Below are 16,816 nucleotides of genomic sequence, written 5' to 3'. Positions count from 1 at the left end.
GAGTTTGAGCAAGCTCTGGGAGTTGGTGATGAACAGGGAGGCCTGGCGTGCTGCAAAAAGTCAGCCATGACTGAGCAACTGAACTGACCTGAACTGATACCTACAGAAAAGAGTGCATATTATAAGCATATAGCTTGATGAATTTTCAAAAGTGAATTCAGATCAATAAGTAGAATAGTTGTGGCAACTCAGAGCTGCCCTTGTAGTCCCTTTTAGCTACTACCCCAATTGTTAGCTTAATTCTGGAGTGTGATTATTTAATACTTTCTGTTCGTAGTGTATTATGTAATAATTACATTTAAAAGTATTATTTGGAAGTATTAATGTCAGTCTGTAGTATATAGTATTATTACACATTTTTTGTCATTATATATCAGATAATGCCTTTTTTGGTCTGTTATCCTTAAGAGTCTTAGAGGACTCAGAAAGCAAGAGATGTGCTTAAGTATTCTCAATATTTAGAATATTTAAAATAGGACTTATTTTACTCCTTCTTTTTTCTTTCCTTTTTTCTTATTCTTGCTTTGTTACATTGCCGTTATTTTGCATTTTTATGCTATGTGGAGCAATATTGAAAGTGTAATCTTTGTGCTTGGACCTGCCATTCTAAAACAATGACTCATGAATGGAGACGTTCAGTCAATATTTGCTGAGTGAATATACCAGACAAAATGCATAAAATACAAAACAAGTGCTGCAAGGCATTTTTTTTTCCCTTTTTCTTCCTGGGATGTCTTTTTGGAAGAAGAGAAAACAACGCTGATACAAATGTCAGTTTTGGTTTTTAGAATGGAAAGATGGAGAGAAAGGACTAAGAAAAAGCAAGGATACAACTACCTTGAGGGGACAGGAGTAGAAGATGGATTGAATTTGCCCTGGATTTTTTTTTTTTTAATACCATAAGTCTTTCTAGGATCTCCAGGTCCCCCTGACCTTAGCTTAGGTTGGGATTCCTTTTAATGGCAGCGTTGATACCTTTTCACTGTGTATGATCACAGCACATGTGTGAAAGCTTGACTGCTTTGAAGATGTGTTCTAATGTTTCATTGTTCAGTCTGCTTAATCAGAGGTAAATTGATATTTGTGTTCTTATAAATCCTCAATCAATGAGTTTTGAGTAGCTCTAAATTTTTTTCTATTTGAGCAGAGTACAAGTTTTCTTTTCGTCAGTGGAAAACTCTAGTACATGAGCTATAATATAGATATACAAAGATAGTCTTTCAGTCTTTTTTATACGTATTTGTAATGTTCTGTTTTCCTTATCATTTCCAAAGGGTTACTTATGATAATTTCTCATGCTTTTTTTTTTTTTTTTGGTTCTGTTTTTTTTGAGCCCAGAGTACAGTGGTGGCAACTTTATTATTTAATGTTTTATGCATGAAACAAAATTCACTATAATTCCCTTTGGTAGTTCATGGGTTTAGATAAAAAGGAATATTCTCAATGTTGAAATGACAATTACAGCATCACTAAGACAGACGAAAGTGCTCTACATTTAAGAATTTGAGAAGTGCAGTGAATGTACTTTTGAACATTATTGTGCTCTGAGGGATGGAATCCTGTTAGATTTTGTCCAGTTTCCTGAGCCTGATTCTATTACTTTATTCGCTTGATTATTTTGGCTATATGGCTTATTCTCCTGACACCTCAGTCTGTGTACCATAAGAATAAAGCTTTCTGCTGATGACTTAATTTGCAGGATATTTAATGGGAGGAAAATAAAAGTCTTCAGATTCTTCACAGTGGGTTTTCTACTACCTACAAGATAGTCTTGGGTTCAGCAGTGAAATTCCACATTTCCGAGGATGTGTATTTCTTAGTTTTCCTCCGTGTCCCTCTGGCCCGTTTCCCGCTGCAGCCCAGCCTTGCCTCTTCACTGTCCTGGACTGTGACAGTGTCCCTGCCGCATGGATGCTGGGCTCCACAGGGGCCGTCCCCCTTCAGTGCCTCTCACTGTGTACACATCAGTGCCTCTGCTCCATCCCTGGGGACGCAAGGTGGTGCTGAGCTGCATGCACGAGTCTCCCCTTCCTACTCTCCCACCCCCGAGTCCGGCGGGGGAGGGACTCCCCCATCCCATAAGCCCCAAAGCCGATCTCCAAACTGACTGCTCTGTGAAGGCACTGCAGATATATTAAAATGGACTCTCCCTTAGGCTGGCTTTCAAGACTTTTAAGTTTTGCGAAAAAGCCTCTAAGATATTTATTGATTCTGTATTATGTGGGAAAACGAGTGTTAAGAATAAGGAATGAAGGGATAGGAGGGAAATCTGGGGGAGAATGGATATGTATATGTATGGCTGAGTCCCTTTGCCATCTGCCTGAACTATCACAGCATTGTTAATTGGCTATGTTCCAAAATAAAATAAAAAGTTAAAAAAAAACAACAACAACAACAGGGGATGAAGCCCTAGTGAGAGATACTGAGAAAGATAGAACTGGGTTTCCACCCTTCTGAAAATGTTTGCTGCCCCTTGCTGATGCTAACTTAGTTCATAAAATCATTGAATGTTGCCATATTTTGGCCTCCTCTCCATTTTCTCTGAATTAGGGAAAGTGTTAAAGATATCTGGAGCAGTGCCCTAGTTATACAAAATAACTTGTTTTCTTGTTATTTGCTAACTGGTGCTATGTATCGTGATAAGGTAGAGCTGAATACATTGTGTGCACTTCAGACTAACACATGACTGCTAGTTCGTCTGCCTTGGTTTTCATTCTGTTGTTCTGTGTCTTGTAGAGCAAAGAGCCTACAGCTTGCCGGAGCCACCAAGAGAAAAAAGGTATTTTGACTCTTTCAGATTTCCTGAGGCACTGTTTGATCCGTCTTTGGAAATGTTTAGCCGTCGTTTCCGATGCCCGTTCAGTAGCTTGTGGGAGGCTGTGCTTGACAAGCCGGCCCGAGGCTCCGCTCCCTTTGTGACCCGTACGGGCGGCCGTGTGCCGGCTGCTCCTCAGCGCCTGGATGAGCGGGGCTCAGGACGGGAAGCGTAGGCTGGGGTGGTTTTCAAAGCCGAACACGTCCTTGCCCAGGACAGTGGGGAGCGGTGTGAGACCGCCTGCTTTAGGAAGGTCTGTCCACCACGACAGGAAGACTGCTGCGTGACAACAGGCCCCTGGCGCCAGTTACAGAGAGTGCCTAACATCCCTGCTGTCCGTTGTCACGGAGTCTTGTTTAGAAGGGTGAAGTTTGAAACAAACAATAAATGATACAGAAAATGCTTTGAACATTATCAACTTTCTGATTACTATGCAGATTTGGAAGCTGTACGCCCTACGCTGCTCTTTCCTCTAGAAGGAAAAACTGTCCTTGGAGTTAACCTTGGGCAGCCGATGAGCCAGCAGAGTGGACCGCTGTGTTCTGTGGGCCTTGAGAAACTAACCGTTCATGAGTCACACTGTGAAATAGCCCTGGGGTTATGTCAGAAATGGCACAGATGTTTGACTTTGAGAGACCATCTGAGAAGGAAGAAAATAGTTTTAATTTGGGTGCTATTAATGCTCAAACTCTGAGATCTTTTACTATACAGATCAGAATGGACTATTTTGCTTTAAATTTTGGACTAGAAGTATGAATAAGAAAAAGAAATCTCCTTTTGTTCCTTTCTATTTTTTGGAAACCAGAATAGAAGTTTTGAAGCAGAGACAGACTAAGAATGCCCTTTAAGAATAGACTGATGAGGATGGCATCAGGACAATGACGATGATGACAGTAGAGAGCAATAACTGTTGTTGGGTGTTTTTATGTGCCTGGCACCATTTTAGATGATTTACGTTTATTACTTATTTAAATGCTTTACTGACTGCTTCTGGAATTTGTTCATCATCCTGGTCATCATTTTGATTAGCAGTCTTCTCCTTGCCATCCTTTTAACAATTGAAGTAATGGACTGATTGTAAAGATTTTTTTTAAATCAAAAATATTTTCCATCAGGAGAGGAATTTAAGACTGAAAGAGCCAATGTCAGAATAGGTTAAGTACTGACTTATGAAATGTGTTAGCTTGAATGGAGACACAGACAGAACAGCCTGATGGACATGGGGCAGCAGGGAGGAAAGAGGAGGTGGGTTGTGTGGAGAGAGTAACATGGAAACCTACATAATCATATGTAAAACACATAGCCAGTGGGAATTTGCTGAATGACCTGGGGAACTCAAATCAGAGTTCCGTTAACAACCTAGAGGGGTGGGATGGGGAGAGAGATGGGAGTGAGGTTCAAGAGGGAAGGGACACATGTATACTGTGGCCGATTCATGTTGATGTTTGGCAGAGACCAACCCAATTCTGTAAAGCAATTATCCTTCAATTAAAAAACAAATGAATTTAGAATTAAAAAAACAAAAAGTAAAAGAGCTTGAACAACAACAAAAAAAGTGTTAACTTGGACAGGATGTATAAGGAGCATCTCTTTCTCTCATATTCCTCATTCCTGTTTTTTTCCCCATTCTTTGGTCTGTCTCTGGTCTACATCTTGAAAGCATTCACCTTTCTTAGTCACATCCCCTGGTGTAGCCAGTAGAGTCGATCATTCACTTCACCTACTGTATTCCTGATAGCTTGTTGGTTACGCCAGTATGATACCTGCCTAGACCCTAATGCTTTGCTTTGGTCATGTTATAGATATTTACTTGAGGGTTTGCCTTCTGCAGAACTCCCTTATTTATGTTGATCACTTAGTTTCTGGAAAAGAGTTCAGCCAGGTAAAAGGGGTGGGGGGGCTCATTTTGAACCTTGCAGGCTTATTCCTGTAGGAGCAGACACTTCATCTATCCCAAGTTCTTAGGATTATATGGTATGACTCAGTTGTTTTATTGCCACCATCCATCTTAAATCTGATGGATCTACTGCCTTTTATTTAAAAAAAAAAAAAAAACCAAAAACCCTGAGCTTCTGAGTATTCAAAGTTGAAGTCTCAATTCTGTCAATTTTCAATTTGGATAACTGGAGCTTTTTAGTTAGATGCCCAGTTCTTTTAAAAAAAAAAAAAAGTTAGGAATTAAGATATTGAGGCTATATCCATATTATTAAGATACTTTAAATATCTGTTTATCTATTAAAAAGGTAATATCAAGATTCTCTGAAGAATGGGGCTTGTAAAACTGTATTGTGAGTAATCTTATTGGTTATCAAATCAATAATAGAGTTAGGCATTCTTGTTCTGGGATGTGGAAAGAGTTTAAGTAAATTTTTTTTACAGATTTTGATAAATTGAAGACTGTTTACATTCTGTTATGAAATCAGTTGAGGATTTTTCCCTCTGAGTTCTTCTCTAAAGTAACTAATTGCTATGTAAGTGAATACCACATAGCTAAATTAGATTTGAAACATGGAATCAACCAACCTTCTACATCTGCCCAGAAGTTACACTGTGATTTTCATTCTTACAATCTGAAAGTGGCTCATGTCTATGATCCTCACTGTCTACCAGGTTAGATGATTCAGAGTTTCTAATATTTAGTGTTTCAGTATTTTTTGGTTTACTTTGTCACATCTTGGTTCTTCTCAGCCTTTGAATTTAAAGATTAAAAGGTATAATTTTATGTCATTTTTAGAAGAAGTATATGTTATTGTTGTTCAGTCATTAAATCGTGTCCAACTCTTTCTGACCCCATAGACTGTAGCACACCAGGCTTCCCTGTCCTTCATTATCGCCCATATAGGATATTTGCCAAATTAGGTGCACATATAGGTTTTAAATCAAAGCTGTAATGTTGTTCTTGATACAGTTTTCTGTAGCATGGGAAGGAGTTGGAGTAGAGTCAGATAAACAAGAAAACGTTTTCTTTTATTTGAGAGAGTGTTGTGTTCCTGCTGTGAAGTAGGAGAGAGGACTTCTTGACTTCAGAATTCATATTGATCTTATCATTCTTTAGTTCCAAGAGTTAGGTCTCCTCCCATATTGTTCTTCTCTTAGATATTGGAGTGCTCTTGATGGGGTCCCAAAAGGTGTTCCAGAGAGGATTTTTTTCAGCTTTTAAATGTACTTTTTTCTCCATTCCATATTATTCCAAGAGTTTTGCAAAGTAGGATGCTTAAAACACAAGAGGTATAGAACTTTATGGATATATTAACCAGTGAGTTATCTGAGAAGGTGGCTGTGAAAGTAGAAGGAAAATAAGAGGGCCTGGGTTCCTCGTGTTATTCTGAGTAGTTGTAAGACACTTTCATTTCTGTTTACCTTTGAAACTACTTTTTGTAAGTAGAAAACCCAGTTTCACTAACTGCAGGGTTTTAGTGGCAGGACACACACTGTCCTGCAGGACCAAGAAGTAGCTCTGAAGTATTCCTTATTTATTTTAAATGCATTCATAGATTGGAATTCCCAAGTCTAATAGAAAGGTCAAATAACTTAGTTTTGTTTAATGTGTACCAGGTAGTTACATGTTATCTTTAAGTGTGAGAAAGAACCTTAGAAATAATTTAGTCTTTGATTAGATAGGAAAAATTGAAGTCCTAGAAAGTTGTCATTTTACATTTCATGCATATCTATAGTATGCTTGCTTTTGAAAAATATTTCCCAGGGATGAAGCTATTAGCCACTAACACTGACAAATGAGAAGTCTGAGGGGGTTGGAGAGACATTGGTTATGAAATGTTTACTATGGAAATAGTCTGCAGAAATGTTATCTGCTTGGTCTTTAATATATTCACGCTTTCTGTGATAAGATTAGAAGTATCAGAAGATCAGAGACAGTTCTGGGAAAATAAGAAAGTTCCAGGGAAATTTTATTTTCATAGCTGGGACCCTTTTTTTCCTCCTAAAGAGTGATTCTGTGGGCTAGTGGAAAATAAATGATATTCAGTGTGTTCAAAGATTGGGTACAGTTACCTTCAGCTTGCCTCTTATTTTGAGGGGGTTTCTGTAGTCTTCTGTCCCTTCCAACAGAGAGAATCTCAGGTTGCAGAAACACTGACTGAGTGGGAGAGATGGAACCCTGAGGCAGATGATCTGTTTCTCAGGCTATATGGACAAAGAAATGTGTGTCCTCTGAGTATTGTCTCTGTTCCAAAAGTAAATAAAGTCCCAGTTTCATGTCATTAGTTATTTGGCTTCTGGGTACTAGAAAAATTCTATTAGCATGGTAAACAGGGAAATGAACGTTTTTAGAATAAAGCTGTGATTCTAAGGTTTCCTTTATTTCTCCAACATTTTAATATAAAATTTTTTAAGTATTCAGAAAGGCTGAAAGAATTATATACTAGAACACCTGTTTCCACCACCTAGATTCTGTAATCGTTAACATTGTGAGATAGTTCCTTTATCACATACCTGTTCACCTATTCATCTATAAGATGTATTTTTGATAGTGTCTATTCTTATCTTTAGAATTACCATTAAAGGCTGAAAAGATATATATGTTTAAATATATGTATAATATATGTACACAGAAATATATGTGTAAAATACATCTGTGTATTTGTCTATGCACACATGTATGTATGTGTGACTCCTGGTTTTTTTGCTCCCTCTGATAAGTTTTATAAGCTGTGATAACAGGTTCTTTTTTGTAGAATTCAGGAAGAAGAATGGGATAAATACATCATACCTGCCAAATCAGAATCTGAAAAATACAAAGTGAGCCGAACTTTTAGCTTCCTCATGAACAGGATGACCAGTCCTCGGAATAAATCGAAGGTAATTCAGGTTTTATGCCTACCATCTATAAAGCATGAACGGCTCAGTTTTTGAGCAATTAGTATAGTTTGCACTTTCCCTTTAAATTCACTTACCATAGATTTTATACACGCATGTTTAAACACCTCTGTATTTCTTGTGGGGTATTTTCCAACGCATTGGAAATACAGGGACCACTTCATCCTGGTAGATGTTACATTTTGGCATTATCATATCTCTCAATGTGTGGCCCTTCTATCCTGATAGAACACGTAAAGACTTTGTATGACTTCTCTAAATTGGCTGGCTCTGAGCATTTTTCTTTTCTTGTTTTTTGCCCACTTTGCTGCTGCTGCCATACCTGAAGACAAAAGGCAAGGATGCCAAAGACAAAGAGAAACTGACTCGACATCAGTTTGTCCCTGGAACTTTCTCTGGGGTTCTGCAGTGCTTGGTTTGCGATAAAACGCTCCTGGGGAAAGAGTCATTCCAGTGTTCCAGTAAGTTCCTGGGCCCCACATGTGCTGTCTTCGTACTCGGCCTCCCCCGAGAACAAACATCCTGGGAGTAGTGCCGTCGCTCAGGGTGTTCACGTGGACTTCTGTTTTGGGGTCTACGTGTGGTTTCATTAGCAAGCAATGACCCGTGATGGCTGACTCCATACTTTTTGTCCACATGTGATGTGAAATGTGAAGTCGCTCAGTGGTGTCTGACTCTTTGTGACCCCGTGAACTATAGCCCACCAGGCTCCTCCGTCCATGGGATTCTCCAGGCAAGAATACTGGAGTGGGTTGCCATTTCCTTCTCCAGGGGATCTTCCCGACTCAGGGATCAAACCTGGGTCTCCCACATTGCAGGCAGACACTTCACCCTCTGAGCCACCAGGGAAGCCATAGTCTGTCCCAAAACAGGCTTGCATGCCTCACTGCCTACTGACGTCTCCACTTGGAAGTCTAAACAGTGTCACACATGTTACGTGTCCCTGATGGAGCTCCTCTCACTCCCCTCTGTGCCCACCTACAAGCTGACCCTCTCAGTTAATGGCAGTCCCATCCTTCCAGCCAAATGCTTGTGCCAGAATTATTCCCACATCCAAGCCTTCAACGTTACTCTTGGCTCTAGCTTCAAAATATGTTAATATTTAGAGCCAGCCACTTCTCACACCTGCCACTGTTAGCAGCTTGGTCTAAAGATGCCATCTCAATGGCTTTGCAACTGGTTCCCTTGGGCATTTACTGCAAAAAGTATGATTCCCAAAACCTTAGTCTGAGCGCGTTTGTCAAGGCATTTATCCCTGTGTTCCAGCTCCTCTTGAAGGCTTCCTGTCATCCCCTAGGCCAGCCAGAGCCCTGACAGTGGCTCCAAGGCCCCCGTGGTCTCCGCACTCCTCTGGTTCGTTCCCTCTGGCATCTTCGCTGTTCTTCCGGCAGGCCAGGCTCCAGGCGCACTCGTGCCTGTGGGCTCTCCTGCATAGCCCCCTGCCTGCAGCCGTCTTGCCACAGTCAGCCGAGTGGTTCGCCCGCTCACCTCCTTCAGGTCTGCTCGGATGGCTCCCCCTAGTTAGGCCTTTCCTGACCACCCTTTGCTTGGCTTGCTTCCTGTCTCCCTTTCTTCTTTCTCATCCCACTATAGCATTTAACGTCATCTAACTTGCTCTCTGTTCTCTCTATCAATTTTATTATCCGTCTCCTTCACCAGATTATAAATTCTACGAGGGGTGGGTTTTTGTCTGTTGATTTTGTCCTCTGCTATGTCTGTAGTGCCTGGAATAATGCTTGTGCATAGTAGGGGCTTAGTAAATATTTGTGGAATGAAAGAATAACTCAGTGCAAGAGAATTCAGGCCCAGGCAGATGAAATGCATTTTGTGGTATTTGTTGGTGACCAGAATTCAGGGAACATTTTGGAAGTGGCATGGGAGTACGAAGGGAGGTGACGAGCCGGGGAAGATGATATGTAAAGTTCTTCATTAAATTCCCAGAAAATGATTAAAAATGTGACTATATGCATTCCCACATTGTCTTTAAGATGCCAGTTTCATTGCATGTTTGAATGTTGCTTTCCCTGGGGACTTGATTTCTTTCTTTTATGGGACCTGACGTAGCATCAAGCAAAAAGAATAAAACTACTCTAAAAAATAAAATCTGCCAAAAAGCAGGAATAGAAGGAACATACCTCAACATAATAAAAGCTATATATGACAAACCCACAGCAAGCATCACCCTCAATGGTGAAAAATTGAAAGCATTTCCCCTGAAATCAGGAACAAGACAAGGGTGCCCACTCTCACCACTACTATTCAACATAGTGTTGGAAGTTCTGGCCACAGCAATCAGAGCAGAAAAAGAAGTAAAGGGAATCCAGATAGGAAAAGAAGAAGTGAAACTCTCACTGTTTGCAGATGACATGATCCTCTACATAGAAAACCCTAAAGACTCTACCAGAAAATTACTAGAGCTAATCAATGAATATAGTAAAGTTGCAGGATATAAAATTAACACACAGAAATCCCTTGCATTCCTATATAGTAACAATGAAAAAACAGAAAGAGAAATTAAGGAAACAATACCATTCACCATTGCAACAAAAAGAATAAAATACTTAGGAGTATATCTACCTAAAGAAACAAAAGACCTATACATAGAAAACTATAAAACACTGATGAAAGAAATCAAAGAGGACACAAACAGATGGAGAAACATACCGTGTTCATGGATTGGAAGAATCAATATTGTCAAAATGGCTATTCTACCCAAAGCAATCTATAGATTCAATGCAATTCCTATCAAGCTACCAACAGTATTTTTCACAGAACTAGAACAAATAATTTCACAATTTGTATGGAAATACAAAAAACCTCGAATAGCCAAAGTAATCTTGAGAAAGAAGAATGGAACTGGAGGAATCAACCTGCCTGACTTCAGACTCTACTACAAAGCCACAGTCATCAAGACAGTATGGTACTGGCACAAAGACAGAAATATAGATCAATGGAACAGAATAGAAAGCCCAGAGATAAATCCACTAACCTATGGACACCTTATCTTTGACAAAGGAGGCAAGGATATACAATGGAAAAAAGACAACCTCTTTAACAAGTGGTGCTGGGAAAACTGGTCAACCACTTGTAAAAGAATGAAACTAGAACACTTTCTAACACCATACACAAAAATAAACTCAAAATGGATTAAAGATCTAAATGTAAGACCAGAAACTATAAAACTCCTAGAGGAGAACATAGGCAAAACACTCTCCGACATAAATCACAGCAAGATCCTCTATGACCCACCTCCCAGAATATTGGAAATAAAAGCAAAACTAAACAAATGGGACCTAATGAAACTTAAAACTTTTGCACTACAAAGGAAACTATAAGTAAGGTGAAAAGACAGCCCTCAGATTGGGAGAAAATAATAGCAAACGAAGAAACAGACAAAGGATTAATTTCAAAAATATACAAGCAACTCCTGCAGCTCAATTCCAGAAAAATAAATGACCCAATCAAAAAATGGGCCAAAGAACTAAACAGACATTTCTCCAAAGAAGACATACAGATGGCTAACAAACACATGAAAAGATGCTCAACATCACTCATTATTAGAGAAATGCAAATCAAAACCACAATGAGGTACCATTACACGCCAGTCAGGATGGCTGCTATCCAAAAGTCTACAAGCAATAAATGCTGGAGAGGGTGTGGAGAAAAGGGAACCCTCTTACACTGTTGGTGGGAATGCAAACTAGTACAGCCGCTATGGAAAACAGTGTGGAGATTTCTTAAAAAACTGGAAATAGAACTGCCATATGACCCAGCAATCCCACTTCTGGGCATACACACTGAGGAAACCAGATCTGAAAGAGACACGTGCACCCCAATGTTCATCGCAGCACTGTTTATAATAGCCAGGACATGGAAGCAACCTAGATGCCCATCAGCAGATGAATGGATAAGGAAGCTGTGGTACATATACACCATGGAATATTACTCAGCCATTAAAAAGAATTCATTTGAACCAGTCCTAATGAGGTGGATGAAGCTGGAGCCCCTTATACAGAGTGAAGTAAGCCAGAAAGATAAAGAACATTACAGCATACTAACACATATATATGGAATTTAGAAAGGTGGTAACAATAACCCTATACGCAAAACAGAAAAAGAGACACAGAAATACAGAACAGACTTTTGAACTCTTTGGGAGAATGTGAGGGTGGGATATTTCAAAAGAACAGCATGTATATTATCTATGGTGAAACAGATCACCAGCCCAGGTGGGATGCATGAGACAAGTGCTCCAGCCTGGTGCACTGGGAGGACCCGGGGGAATCGGGTGGAGAGGGAGGTGGGAGCGGGGATCGGGATGGGGAATACGTGTAAATCCATGGCTGATTCATATCAATGTATGACTAAACCCACTGAAATGTTGTGAAGTGATTGGCCTCCAACTAATAAAAAAAATAATAATAAAAAAAAAATTAAAAAAAAGTAAAATCTGTTCATTTAAAAAATAGCATCAAGCAGTCTAGCTGTGATTTACCTTGCTAAATTTTTAGAAGGTTGTGAAAAGGATTGTTTGTGGATTGTTAATGGCTTGCCTCCATGACTTCCCTGGTGGCTTAGACGGTAAAGCGTCTGCCTACAATGTGGGAGACCTGGGTTCAATCCCTGGGTTGGGAAGATCTCCTGGAGAAGGAGATGGCAACCCACTCCAGTAGTCTTGCCTGGAAAAGCCTGTGGATGGAGGAACCTGGTAGGCTACAGTTCATGGGGTCGCAAAGAGTCGGACATGACTGAGCGACTTCACTTCCCTGCGCTTGCATGTCAGCAGCCAGTTGACTGGCATGATGGCACATGCTTCATAGGTTGTGACTCCTTTCCTGTTCACAGGGTCAGATCCCTTCATCTGACCCCCAGCCATGTCTCTGACCTATTTGTCCTTGCACTTTTTTTTTAATTAATTAAAAAAATTGAGATTTATTGATCTACATATTTTTGGCTGCAGTGGCTCTTCATTGCTGGGTGTGGGCTTTCCCTAGTTGTGATGAGTGGGAAGCTACCCTTCACTGCAGTGCACAGGCTGCTTTTTGTGGTGACTTCTCTTGTTGCTGAGCACGGGCTCTAGGGTGAGCAGGCTTCAGTAGTTGTGCCTTGCGGGCTCCAGAGCGCTGGTTCAGTAGTTGTGACTCACAGACTTAGCTGCTCGTCAGCATGTGGAATCTTCCCGAACCAGGAATCGAACCCGTGTCCCCTGCACTGGCAGGGGTGGCTGGACCCTTCCCTGGTGGCTGGATCACCAGGGAAGCCTTCCCCTGGTTTTTAGATGAACTCCTCAAGTTGGGTGGCCTCCACCCACTGCTCCGGTCCATTCCTGCCACTTCTTCCTTGATGATCTGATTTTGACCTCTGTCCCTACTGCTTAACAGAAGTCGTCTTCTGGGTGGAAGCATGGAGTCACTTTCTAGTCAGGCCTGAGCATCTTGCCTCATTACTGTTCTCAGACTCACTGCCCTCTCTCCTGTTTCCATGTCTGTTGTCCCTTCATGCAGAAAGATGTCCTCTTTTCCAGAGCACACTGTTCTTCTGTTTATCCCCTGGATGGTCTCCTTTGCCCTAACTTTGAGTGCCCTCCAAACTTGGTTCTCAGGCACTCGTTCTTTTCTCTTTATTGTTTCTAAGTATAGTCACCCAGTCTTTTGTTCTAAAGTATGGTATTTAGACCTGCTCTTCCCAGATGAGCATCTTTATACCTCACTTGCTACTTCCGGTTGCCTAGGGAGGCTGAGCCCCCATGTAACTTGTGGCCCTGTTTGAGCATTATGGCAGGGCCACCGTATAAAACAATACTGTCGCCATCACACCCCGTCTGTGGGCATCAGCATACAGAGATTGTCTCCCAGACCACGGTGTCTGAAACCGACCTGAGCGCCCACCTGCAGGAGGCAGTTCTTCCTGCTGGGTTTGTGATGCCGGCGGGGAACGTGGGCGTGTTCGTCCCAGCTCCTCTTCTTCCTGGCTTCCTGGTCTGCGCGGTCCCTCGTTCACCTCCTTTCTCACGGTTCCTGCTCTGGTAGCTTCTCATCAGCGCTTCTGGACCGTTGCGAGCCAACTGTGCTAGCTTCCCCTCTTTCCAGTTACTTTCTCACCGTCTTCATCTTCATGAAGTGCTGCTTTCATCCACATGTGTACACCTGAAGACTTTTGTTTTTTTTTTGGTTTACTGGACTAAGCCGAGGTTCTTCAGATGTGTATTCGGTTCTGCCTGTGATTATTACTATGTCTAATCTTAAAAACACAATATGATATAAAACAAATAATGTAAATATTCAAAATCTTGTGGTGTCTGTATTCTTTACTAAAGCCTGAGTTGCTAGTTTTCCACAAATATTTCTATAAAATTCTCCTTGTTTATAAATAGACTTGACTACTTACATTCTGATGTTACATGATTTGATGCACAGAAGTTTTACTAATCACAGCTTCACTGCAAATTTAGCTTTCATAAACTTAAAATTACCCTAATGCACTTAAATGCCTTTTATAAGAATTTTACATTGTCTAAAATTGATATTCTCATTGACTTCTTTTTTGTTTGTATTCCTCTTAACTATTTCTGTGTTTTTAATTTGAGGTGTGTGTTTTTAATTTAGCTATAGGTAATTGTAATGTAACTGAGAGAACTTGTTTTATATTAAGCGTTTTTTCCTTATTTACATTTAATTTTGCAACCATCCACTCTTTCATAGTTCTTTGCTGTTTTCCTTGATGTCTGGTTTAGACCATATATTATTGGCTTTTATCTTCTCCAACGATTTGGCAAGGTAGACTCTTTTAATATTTACTGATGATAAGTAATAATAAGGAGATGTGGAAGGTTTATAATTTAATACTCATTTCTCTTATAGTTACTCTTCCCCACCCCAGCCTCTATGAGTATACTGAATTAATTATTATTATTTTTATAATGTATGTTTCATCTCTCAGGAATAATTTGATATTCCAATAATAATTTGCTATTTGTACTCAGTTCTGTATCTCTACTTACAGTAACTTTTAAGATGCAGTACTTTAGTTTGGTTTCAGTGCTCATTTCTGCTGTATTTTTCCTTCAATAAAGCTGATCCATTCTTGACTCTTAATTTTGATTCTATTTTTAATAGGCAATAGGATTTCAGGTAATTTTTTCCCCAAGAAGTTTACTGTAATAACCTGTTTTCTGAAATCTTGTGTATCTTTGTTTCACACAGTAGCCAGTTTTATCTGACTGAATAAATTCGTCAACCAAACCTTTTCCGCTGAAGATTCTACCAATACTGGTCCCTTATATCTAGGCAGTTAGTATTATACTGAGAACTTTTAATTTTTTTAAGAGGACTTTTAATTTTTTAATCATACAGATATTGTCAGAATGTGTCTATTAGAATAGGTGCCATTTAATGTTTTTTTTTTTTCCTAGAAAACAGTAAGACTTTTTAATTTGCCTTTTTTTGGTTCTTTTTAGGCCTTATAAAAGTTTTTGTCAGTTGTAGCTGTCAGTTGTCACTTTTGGTCTCACCTTTTTGATTTCTTCCTTGGAGAAATGTGATCTGTTATCTGTCATCTTTGTATGGCATCTTTTGTTTGATAATTATATGCTGTATTTTCTCCACGTTCTGGAGAGAATCTTTCAAGTTTAATTTTGTAGTACTGCTTTGATACTCTGTCACGTCGATTCTTCTCAATTTAGCTTCAGTTCCACTCTTGCTCTTTTTCTTCCTTGAAGTGCTTTCTTGTCCCTCCAAGCTCCGTTTGCCTGTCGTCCTGTGGGCCTGTGGTCACATCCTGTACTCCCCACATGGCCTTTGGTCTGTTCTGTGTTTCTCACGCAGGGCACATTTCACGTATCTAAATTTTTCTTCTTTTTTCTGGATTTTGGCCTATTCGGTGGCTCCCTCTTGCTGTGAATTTCCAGCGTAACCTGGCTTGGTGGTCTCTCCAAGCCTCTACCTTTTCCTCATTGTCTTGTCCTGGGGTGAGGAGGAAGCTGTCCCACTTCAGCGTTTGCCTGCAGGACCAGGACGTGGACAGCCTGGCTTCTGCTCCTTGGCCACTGAGGCGTTGACTGGATGCCTCTGAAGACCTGCGGGGAGGAGGACTGTGGGCTAGTGCCCTGCTCAATTCCCACGGGCCACAGCTGCTGTCCAGTGCGGCTTGGACGAAATTCAGTGAGAACATCCCCCCTCACAGAAGGATCTTTCTCGTGAAGTTTCTGATAAACCACAGGCTCCTCCGTCTACACACAGCGTGTAGGGGTGGGGGTGGATAGGATGAGGGCGTCTTGGTGGGGCAGGTGGAGTGGGAGGGGGAAGAGGGCAGAAAGACATCAGTCTGGCAGGAAGCTGTCCCCAAGCAGGGAGGTCTGAGCCTTGCCTGCGGGCAGGAGGTATTCCCGTCCTTCTTTCAGGGAGATGAGGCCACATTGTCTCATGAAATAAAACTTAGGCAAGCTGCTAACTGTTCTCTTTTAATTTGGTTTCCTCTAATTAGTAGGAATTCTCTCAGAGCCTGACAGTACATTTTTTTTCTAGCATTGTTGTACGTTTTCCTTTCTTTCCATCCTCAAAGGCATTTTCCCCAGTGTGTGAGCAGGCTGTTGCCAGATGTAAGAAGTCCCTGATGAATAAGGGGTGCAGAGTACTACATGAGTTCTCAGGCAGAAACAAAAGTGTGTGTCATGTGTAATTTCAGCTGTCGTAATCAATAAGACCCTATGCAGAAGGGGGAAAATATCTCCAAGGAAATTAAAATATCAACAGTGTGTTCTGCTCCAGTGGTGGGACAATAATGTGATTTAAACATTTTTTTCTTTCCTTTTTAAGTTTTCTAAATAGTTTTAATCTTTATATGTTATTTTTATTGTTGTTGTTCAGTCGCTAAGTCATGTCCGACTCTTTGTGATCCCATGGACTACAGCACACCAGGCTTCCCTGTCCTTTTTTATCTCCTGGAGCTTGCTCAAACCCATGTCCATCGAGTCTGTGATACCATCCAACCTTCTCATCCTCTGTCGCCCCCTTCTCCTCCTGCCCTCAGACTTTCCCAGCATCAGGGTCTTTTCCAATGAATTGGCTCTTTATATCAGGTGGCCAGAGTATTGGAGTTTCAGCTTCAGTATCAGTCCTTCCAGTGAATATTCAGGGTTGATTTTCTTTAGGATTGACTGGTTTGATC

The 16,816-nt window shown here is 40.7% G+C and overlaps 1 protein-coding gene across 7 annotated transcripts in view; it reads left to right on the top strand.

The window, feature by feature from the left end:
- Window positions 1–16,816, top strand: part of ARHGEF28 (Rho guanine nucleotide exchange factor 28) — a 326,249-nt gene that overhangs the window by 230,390 nt on the left and 79,043 nt on the right. For all 7 annotated transcript variants that reach the window (XM_043488559.1, XM_043488558.1, XM_043488553.1 and 4 more), the window contains 3 exons: window positions 2,737–2,779; window positions 7,510–7,633; window positions 7,980–8,112. In XM_043488559.1, the coding sequence (XP_043344494.1) occupies window positions 2,737–2,779; window positions 7,510–7,633; window positions 7,980–8,112 (300 nt within the window). The remainder of the gene's footprint in view (window positions 1–2,736; window positions 2,780–7,509; window positions 7,634–7,979; window positions 8,113–16,816) is intronic.

This window comes from Cervus canadensis, chromosome 16 (assembly GCF_019320065.1).
Source record: "Cervus canadensis isolate Bull #8, Minnesota chromosome 16, ASM1932006v1, whole genome shotgun sequence".
Lineage (NCBI taxonomy): Eukaryota > Metazoa > Chordata > Mammalia > Artiodactyla > Cervidae > Cervus > Cervus canadensis.
The sequence above is the reverse complement of the archived record's forward strand: the minus strand, read 5'-3'. Positions and strand labels throughout refer to the sequence as shown.